The sequence below is a fragment of the Lodderomyces elongisporus genome, chromosome 1 (assembly GCF_030384665.1).
Source record: "Lodderomyces elongisporus chromosome 1, complete sequence".
Lineage (NCBI taxonomy): Eukaryota > Fungi > Ascomycota > Pichiomycetes > Serinales > Debaryomycetaceae > Lodderomyces > Lodderomyces elongisporus.
In genome coordinates, this window is record NC_083673.1 from 54,832 (window position 1) to 64,492 (window position 9,661).

Genomic DNA, 9,661 nt, shown 5'->3' on the forward strand with positions numbered 1-9,661 from the left:
AAGGAGTGGGGAAGGGGAGGAAGGGGGAAGTGAAAAGGAAGCGGGAAAGCAGGGTGAGCAGAAAAGACGTGATTGAGATAAACGAGTTTTCTGTGATTCAAATCTATATTTTGAGTCGCGGAAGAAAAAAAAAAAATAGGAAAGCCCCTCAGAATAAGCAGTGGCAGGCAAAATGAGAGTTGATCGATTTAGCAATAAGTTAAAGTAGAATACTGCCAATCACTAGGGCACTTTAAAGTTCATAGTATAGTTAAGGTGATGGCAAAACGGTATTGGCTTGTTTTTTTTTTCAGTGTGAGTATTGGTGTGTGAGTATGAGTGTGAGTCAAAATGCTCTGTATTTATATTAATATGTATATATGTGAATTTAGTCTCTGACTAATTCAAATGCGAGTTTCGGTTGAAAATAATGGAGGGGGGGTTTGGAAATTGTAGGTGAAATAGTGGTTAAACTTGTGAGTCAGTGCTGAATATATATTATACTATGATCTGTATAGTACTGGTAATGACAATAGAGGTGTGAGGTGTAAGGTGTAAGGTGTGGTGGTTGATACGTTACTTTTGTCCTGTGTAAAGTTGTGTGTGGCTAAAAGCAAAGCGTTATTTTGGTTGTAAAGTTGAGTTTGTCCTGTTGTTGTTGTTTTTTTGATAATAATTTAATATCTTAATCTTTTATGATTTCCTCCCTTTGCTCCGGATAAAATAGAAATTATCCTCTCTGTACTGTCTGATAACGTGTATGAAACGTATAAAGCAATTCCTTATCAGATGTTAATTTTTTATTGAGATATTGATACAACAAAACCAATGTGAAAGGTATATAAGTATACATATAGAAGAATTTAGAGCACTATATACTAGCTGCGTATAGAAGCTGAATTCAAGACTTTTTAAACTCTTACTGTTCAATAAATAGAGTAAACACAGTCTTGGTATGTGTGTGGGGGGGGGGGTGTGTGGGGTGGGGAAGATGACTGTGGCGTGTCTTCTTGCTATCTCTACTATGTAACTAGTTAACAAATTTATAGATAAGGAAATTTATAATAGAATTTGGTAGTGACAGAATAGGAAAGTGAGACACTAGATGATTGTCTCAGCAAAAACGATTTCTTTTGTTCTTCCTCTTCATCCCTTTGCCTTTATTAATCAACAACGGCACAACCAACGGCACCATCGACAACCGCAGCAGCATTGAACAAGTTTACTTTATTATGTTGAAGCCACGAATATTTTGACTTCATTCTGAGGTTGTCTTGAGTTTATCCTGAGTGTATCAGGGCTATTACTACTACTGACTCTGTCACACACACACACACATAAACACAAAGAGACGTATACACACATAGTCTCTTTACCTGTTCCTCTCTCTCTCTCTCTAATCGTGTTTTGGCTAAAGAGGAGAGGCCATAAACATTTGCTGAACTCACGCAAATACAAAGTGCGAATCTGTGACTTGATCTTGACTCTTGGATAATAATAATATGTTACAGCATAATTACGCTTTCAGTTATTAGAAAATACTCATCATCTACAAATAAAATGGTGGGGTTACGCATGAATATGTCTTTGATGATTATTATTGTTTTCTTTATTTTATTTTTGTCGTTGCTCTTATTAATGCGATCTATAACTCAATGATAGCAATCTCTATTCTGTTTATTTAGTATACTGTTTTTGCATTCTTATTATAGTGGAGAGTGAGATAGAGAGGGAAAAAGAGAGATAGAAAAAGTTGGGATGTAGCGGTTAGGAAGAGAACCGTTTGACCGAGATTTCAACATCGATGACGTATATGTAAACATTGAGTCACCTAAAGTCATTTGGTTAATACCTTTCTCTAATGATCATATATATGCTGTTACTCTAAGTATTCAGTCACTGTAACTTCAATATCCCCGCAATTCTACTGAAGCTTTCCATTCTCAATCACCAACTTCCAAGTCGAGTATGTATATTTTTTTTCTTACTTCTTTCTCTAACTCTCCAAATTGGAAAAAAAAAAAATTAGTAAGAGGTGGAGGAGATGGAAATGGGTTAATGGCCAACGTGGTGATAAAGTGTAGTGGTGTGACGTAACTTATACAATAACTGATACCGGTAACGTATTGGAAGCATTCAGGTTGAAAGCCGCACTCTGTACTTCTTATGGATACATTCCTATTCTATGTTCCTTATATATACATACAAATACCTTCCACCTCTAGTTGTTATTCTGATTTTGTAACCGCACCAAAAAGAATAGTAAAAAAAAAAAAAATTCTAATCATCGTAGCTACCATGTTCATCTCGATCTCTAAGTTTTAGTTGGACCCACAAACAACCCATCATATATACATATTTACATATACATATACCTAGTCTATTGCTCACATCTACCCTCAAACCAACACCAACACTTCTTTCCTTCCCTCCACCTTACTCGGTGAAATACTACCCGCATTTTCATTCCTAGCTGTCATCAAAGAAACAAAAAAGGGTGAGACACCAGTTCTTGAACAAAACCATTTCACTTTGTTATCCCTTTTTTCTTTAATTTTGGTCTTTTCAATTTTCCTTTTCAACTAAAAAGAAGAATATATATATATATATATAAACAAAAAAAAGAAAAGACCAATAAATAATAATTTTCATCATAATTAACCATGGACGAAGATTACTATTCCGCAGTACGAGCGCAGTCACCAAAAACATACTTGTATGCATTAACAGCAGAAACGCATCTCGGTGAGGTTGCTTCAGTAATCATCACTACCTTACTCGCAAGTGGTAGGCTCAACATCAAGCAAATTAGTGTAAAGACCAAACTAGCCATCAAATCAATCAAATCTGCAATTGTCTCGCTTATTCAACTAAACTGTTTATACTACTGGCAAGATGACAAGAACCCAACAATATTCTACTACTCTGTTAATGAAACAGGATTAAAAACGTTGGTCTATAGTGGAGATATCTTGAACCACATTACACAAGAGTACGGTGATGAAGAAGCGGAAATCATCCAAAATATAATCATGAATGGTCACTTGAAACTCGACGACTATTTACGACAATATGATAATGATCTCGAGAAAAGTGACGAGGCGTCGCTGAGGTTGGAAAAGGAAAAGATTTTCTTGAAATTATACAATGAAGGATGGATAAAGATATTGAGTCTTAATGATTTCCACCATATAAACGACATTTGGGAGAAGCTATTCGATGATACATTAAGAAACACGCCAAGGTCATCAACTACTTCAGAAGTCAAGCGATTGGCAGAGGCGCAATCTGTATGTAAAGAGAAGCTTATGGCATTGTTGGAAAAGACAAAACAACCACTGGACTTGTACATAACTGAAAATGGGTATAAGAAACTTAACCCAAACTTGGTGCTAACTTTTAATTTAACAAGGTTTCAAAAGCGTAGCCGCACAGTGGCCTTAACCAATTTGGCCAAATCGCGGATTGGTTTGATTACTTCCAAGGTATACGAAGCCGCTTTGAAGTCCGTGGAAAATGGATCTCCTGATTTGTCTCATCCATTTTTAGAGATTCCTGGTCTCATTAACAATCCAACTGATGTCAAGGATTTCAAAGACTCATTGGAAACTACGCTCACTGCCGAAAAGAAGATTGTATTTACGGTAAAGGACGTGATGCGGTATTTCCCAAAACTCCTCGATATTAAAAACTCTGTAATCACAGAGAATAGCAAGCGGTCATTTAATGATATCAATGCCAATCCCGAAACCTCAAATAAAAAGATCAAGCTCGAAAACGGCAATGCATTCAACACTGGCGGCGGCGCCTCTGGTGCCAATACCAGCAACAGTAATAATCATCTTACAGCATCATCTTTTTTTACCGATGAGGATCGGATGAGCATTATTGAACAGCATCTTCGTCTTCTTGCTGCGGGAACAAATACACAATTTGTTCATGAGATTTCACCTGGCAGGTACGCAATCCCATTTGTAAAGCTTTCGAATGAGCTCAAGCAATTCCATTACGAATCGCTCGTAAAGTCAACACTCCAGGACCAAGCATTCCGTGTATTGCGATGCATCAAGCATCTCAAACTTGCAGATGAGAAATCAATTGCCAATGCGGTATTGCTCAAGGAGAAAACAGTTCGTAATGAAGTTTATCAATTGATCAAGGCCAATGTGGTTGAAATCCAGGAAATTCCACGAAGTGTTGACCGTGCTGCATCGAAAACATTCTATTTGGTAAAGTATAAAGAGTACCATCGATTTGAAAGCTTGATCAATTGCCTAGTATACAATATGGCCGAGATTGTGAGAAATATACAAAACTTCAAGATGGAAAATAAGATTTTGTTGGATAAATGTAACCGTGTTGACGTTGAAGGTAACGAAGACGAGATGTTGCTTGACTCTGAGTTGAAAACATTGCATGGGTTGCAAAACCGCGAGGTGATGAATCTAGTGAGGTTCAATAGAACAAGATCCCTCTGGGATATATTTACCTTGTAAAATAAGACCATTACAAAAATTTAGGAAGCAAGAGGAGCAAAAGTTTTACCATTAAACATAATCGACATAGTTTGCTGCAAAAGTAATCAATTGTATGGGTGCTACATCCTTATACACACACACTTGTATACTATTTTCTAATTGAATCTAATATATAAAAAGACACATTTGTATACAATTTTTCAAATTGGGTAACCCGTACCAAAAAGACTAAAAAAATAGGAAGCAGAATCCCAACTTCTTATTTTCTTATTCATCATCATCTTCCTCCTCCTTATCGAATGAGACATACGTTTGTGGAATATCAACCTTGGTCTCATAACTATCCAAACCGGTTCTTTTCAATGTAACTTGTTCGCCCTTTTCTTTTGGAACATCATCGATGTAATCGGATGTCTTGACATTCAAGTATGGACCCCAGATCATGATCGCAGAAAAGGCAACGCCCCAACCGAAAATGGCCTTGATATCACGGACAAAGACATTTTTGACTGTTTGAGCATTGGGCCATGTCTTTTGACCTTTTTGACCATTAGCAATGTTGGACGCAATGTTTCGAGAAAACTGAAGGGTTGGTGTAGTGCGTGTATGACGTAATGTGTTGCTAACAGAAGATCTAAACATTTTTGTTTCTTCAATTTTTCTTTCTTTCTTTCTATTCCAATTCAAATATGGTAAAGAGTTGATTTTGGAGGAAGCAAGGAAGAAGAATATGTAAATAGAGAGAGACCAAATTACGGGGACTTTCTATATATATATATATATATATATATAAATCAACTTAAACACCGACAACGGTTAAGGTTCTGTTTTTAACTGTATGGTGGGATGGGGAATTTTGGCAAATGTCATTGCAAAAGTTTTTGTGAACGAAAGTCTATAATTGCTATGCTCGAGAAGTTTAAAGAACCAGTAGAAGAAATAATTGATGATGCAATAAGGGGTAAAATATTGCTGAAAAAAAAAGTTGCAAAAGAAAAAAGAAGAAAAAAAAAAAAAAAGAAAAAAAATGGAAGAAATAAAGCGCGGATAACTTTGTCACATATTATGTCATATTCTACCTCATATTGCAAATAGGGGAGAAGGGGAGTTTCTTAAATTGCGCTTAAGTTTTTACACCGAGTTTATAGTCCACTCTTTTCTATATTAAATTTCATACACAATAACATTAGTTACAAAGTCTTTTCGAACCCAGCAAAATCAAATTGGTCCTCAACAGTGTTGCCGTTCATCCTATACTTGAGCTTTACACGAAGTTTTAATTTGGCGCCGGGTTTACCCGAGATTTTCAAAATTTGATTTATTTGGTCCTGGCCAAAACGAAGAGAATCTCCACCAGAAGTCGAAGTGATGTTTAGCTTTTGTGATTTCGGTACTGCAATTAGAAGCTGAAACTGTTCAATCTTGGTGCTTTGATTCGTTGAGGTGATGATTGCTTCAATTGTGGCTTCGCCTTGACCAGAAAACTCTCGTGGCACAAACATGGCCTTGATATTGGTATTTTCAAATGCATGTATTGCCGTTTTGGGTGGTGTTGAAGCAGTAAAGTGTGAAGACGATTGTGTACTATCGCCAAAAATGTCCGATAGCACATCGTTTTGAGCTGAAGCAGGGACATCGTCGTCACCAGTATCTATTAAATCAAGAAGCAAATTATCCTGTTGTGACGCGTTACCTGCAAGTCCACCAGTTTTGGCACCAGTTGTAGCACCGCTTTTTCTAGTAGAACTGTTATTGTTGTTGTTATTATTATTATTATTGGTCAGGTGCAAGGAAAGCGATTGCCTCATCTTTACTGGAGGTGGTGGCATTCTTGCTAAAAGACCTCTTTTTAATGCTGCATCTTGACCAAAAATCTCCTGGTACTCTACTGCTCTAATCTGTATTTCCAAATTCGAATCATAAGTTTTTGAATTGATGAGCTGTCTCAAATGCTCAATCACTTTGCTATTTTTGAACTTGACAGATAGTTTCAATGCCGCTGTCAAGAGGTATGCAGTAAGTTGAATGCGCTCGTGCTCGGTATAAACAGAGTTATCCAAGATCTTGTCAAATAACCCGCTAATAGTCGACTCTTCCACAAATACTACTGATGAGTCTTTTGTCGGTTGTTTTGCATTTAGTTCTACTTGGGTTCCCAATACTATATCACCATATTCACCCAAGGACCAAATAGTAATCAATGACAACCCAAACTGGTTCTGATCATCCAAGCAATGCGATAACAAGCTCGAGACAACGTGTTTTCTTAATTCAGAGTCATTGCATTGTAAAATCAATGCAAGGATATTTGAAACGATATCCTGAGTAACCGAGCTCCCGCCAGCCTTTAATGTTCTGATAAGAGTGTCGAAATGCCACTTGTCATTTGGAGAATACTTGTTTGCAGCAATTGTCAATTGCGACGTGACATACGTCTTCAACTCTGCATCGGAACAATTTTCCAAAAACACAAGTATTTCTCTTGCCAATACTCTTATATTTTGCTCATTGATTATACCAAATGATAATTCCAACGCACGTCTCCTAATGGAGATATCACCATCTGTAAGACAATTGACAATGGTTGCTCTGTGTCTTTGCACGGCCAATGGCTCAATAGCGACAATCGTTAATAATGTATCCAATGCAACGTATCTTGTGTTGTTGTCCTTTGTTGCAAGGAATTTACCCAAGATGTTGACACCCAAAATACGTAATGATTGGTCAGAATTAATTGCAAATATGGTCTTGACACATTCGTAGAGTATTGCGTGTGCTGCATTCTTGCCACTATCCAAATTGGAAGCAACTTGAGTAAGAATATCATTGATTTCCTCATTGATTTTCTGACTGGGTGCTGAACCTGAATATGAACCTGAACCTAAACTAGCTCCTCCCACAGCCAAAGTTCTTATAGTCGACAATAAACTAACTTGCAAAAATGGATCGGTGGTGCCCATAACATCATAATCTGGTTGGTACCCACTAGTGGTAACTCTCTTTAAATGGTTAACAACCTTGGGCAAAACATTAACCAATTCGTCTCCAAATTCATCGGATGCATTATTGTATAATGCTTGAATTAAGCAGAGAGTACCTAATAACACCGAAGGGTTTTTCTCATTAATCAAGCTTAATGCTTTAGGAACAAAGAATTCGGCAAGGTCCGGTTCTTTTTCCACCAATTTTGCAGCAACAAAGCATGCCTTCTTTTTCAAAAATGTATTTTTTGAATCCAAAATCGTTTCCACATTGGTGTATAAATCTCTCGCCAATTCTGGTGATGCAATGTTACCAAGACACGTCAATGCCAATCCAACAATATATGCATTGGGGTGTTGCATATCGTTATCCAAGGAGTTGGTCAACAATGTGAGTACTTCTTGGTTTTCATCCAAAATCAACATACATGCAAGGTACCCCAATCGTTTATCGGCAAATCTTGGAGAAGCTAATAATTTCAAGCATTCAACTTGGCCAAAGTGTGTTTTTTCGCCCATGATGTAGAGGTACAAGAGTTTGGATATGTTTATTCGTCTGCTGGTGTGGTCGAGTTGTACATCTCTAAAGGATGTACGGATTGAGGCCGATTCCTTTTGGATGACTGCACGTTCATCTGCAATGGTCTTGGCTTTTCTCACAGCCTTGATGAATGATCTGAGTGAGCCCATGGAGATGAAGTTTGAACAAAAAAAGGGGGTGAGGGATTGTGTAGTTAGTGTGTTAAATAGTGGTTTCTTATTTAGCTTCCCGTCGTTGTAGTAGTAGTAATTGTTGTTGTTGTTGTTGTTGTTGTTGTTGTTGTTGTTGTGTTGCAAATACGAGTATCTAATTTTCCATACACCCACACTCAAAGTCCTTCCCAATCCACTCGCACTAGTTGTGTAAGTAAGTAAGTAAGAGAGAATGTGTGTGTGTATGTGTGTGTTTAGTGTTGTTTTTTTTTTTCCTTTGTTTTTCTTCTATTTTTTTTTTTTTTCTTTTGCCGAAACTTTTGATTTTGAACAACACAACGAGTCGCCGTAAAAAAAAGAGAAGGAATTAAAAGGGGGGGGCGAAAAATAAAAAAGGAGGGAATCAAAAAGTGAAAACTTATTCTTCAGCTAATGGAAAACAAATAGTCTTTAATAATACATGTACAATCCATAGAGATTCAAGTACTCAACTTTAAACTTTGGGTGAATACCGAGTCATATTCGTAGTATCAAAAGAGAAATTAGATTTAACGAAAAAAAAATTAACTCAAAAAATTTAAAACTAATGGTTCTTTAATTATAGAAAAGAGAAGAATAAAAAAAGATTAGAATAACAATAATAATGATGATGATGATACTGATACTGATAATAATAATAATAATTACTCAAGATTCTCTAAACAATGACACACTTCTTCTTCTTCTTCTTACCTTCTCTTTTGTCCTTGGTCCTCAAACTTGCTCTTGTTGCTGCTTCAAAGACTTCTCTAACGCCTCTTCCGGTTTTTGCGGAACATTCCAAATAGTCAGCAGCGCCGATTCTTTGAGCTACGGATTGACCTTCGGAGCTTGAGACTGGTTGTTGTTGTTGTTGTCTCAATGCTTCGATGGTGTGGGGGTCGTCTCTCAAGTCTGATTTACAACCAACCAAGATGATTGGTACGCCTTGGCAAAAGTGTAATACCTCACTGATCCATTTTTCCAACACATTGTCCAATGAGTCTGGGGAGTCCACTGAGAAACAAATCAAGATGACGTTGGAGTCAGGGTAAGACAATGGTCTTAATCTATCGTAATCTTCTTGACCTGCGGTATCCCACAAGGCCAATTCGACTTTTCTGCCGTCGACTTCGACATCAGCAACGTAGTTTTCGAAAACTGTTGGGACGTATACTTCAGGGAAAGTACCTTTGGAGAAGACAATTAATAAACATGTCTTACCACAAGCACCGTCACCTACAATGACTAACTTTCTACGAAGTTCAGCTGGACCGTTAACAACCATTTTGCTTTGATTTAATATGACTTGAGCTTGATTGATCTTTTTCTATTTTGTTATTATTATTATTATTATTTTTTTTATTGTAAAACAAATAATAATAAATGAAAATGGAAATGAAATGGAAATAAACGGGTGAAAGATAGGTATTAAAGCGTTTTTTGTTGCCTTATTGGTTAAAACAGACAGAAACAAAGTTTGTATGTATGTTGTAAATGCTTCTGGGTGTA

At 36.9% G+C, this 9,661-nt stretch overlaps 4 protein-coding genes across 4 annotated transcripts; 1 reads left to right on the forward strand and 3 right to left on the reverse strand. All coding sequences in view use genetic code 12, as the record gives it.

The window, feature by feature from the left end:
• Nucleotides 1–2,642: 2,642 nt before the first annotated feature.
• Nucleotides 2,643–4,475, forward strand: RPC82 (RNA polymerase III subunit C82; the record flags this gene model as incomplete). Its single annotated transcript, XM_001527440.2, has 1 exon — nucleotides 2,643–4,475. The coding sequence occupies one exon, from the start codon at nucleotides 2,643–2,645 to the stop codon at nucleotides 4,473–4,475; it is 1,833 nt and encodes a 610-aa protein (XP_001527490.2).
• Nucleotides 4,476–4,724: 249 nt separating this feature from the next.
• Nucleotides 4,725–5,099, reverse strand: PVL30_000016 (uncharacterized protein; the record flags this gene model as incomplete). Its single annotated transcript, XM_001527441.1, has 1 exon — nucleotides 4,725–5,099. The coding sequence occupies one exon, from the start codon at nucleotides 5,097–5,099 to the stop codon at nucleotides 4,725–4,727; it is 375 nt and encodes a 124-aa protein (XP_001527491.1).
• Nucleotides 5,100–5,647: 548 nt separating this feature from the next.
• APL4 (clathrin associated protein complex large subunit) lies at nucleotides 5,648–8,128 on the reverse strand (the record flags this gene model as incomplete). Its single annotated transcript, XM_001527442.2, has 1 exon — nucleotides 5,648–8,128. One exon carries the CDS (start codon nucleotides 8,126–8,128, stop codon nucleotides 5,648–5,650), a length of 2,481 nt encoding a protein of 826 aa, XP_001527492.2.
• A 700-nt stretch (nucleotides 8,129–8,828) lies between these two features.
• On the reverse strand, nucleotides 8,829–9,437 carry RHO1 (GTP-binding protein Rho1; the record flags this gene model as incomplete). The annotated part of the gene is made up of 1 exon (XM_001527443.2): nucleotides 8,829–9,437. One exon carries the CDS (start codon nucleotides 9,435–9,437, stop codon nucleotides 8,829–8,831), a length of 609 nt encoding a protein of 202 aa, XP_001527493.2.
• Between the last annotated feature and the right edge of the window lie 224 nt (nucleotides 9,438–9,661).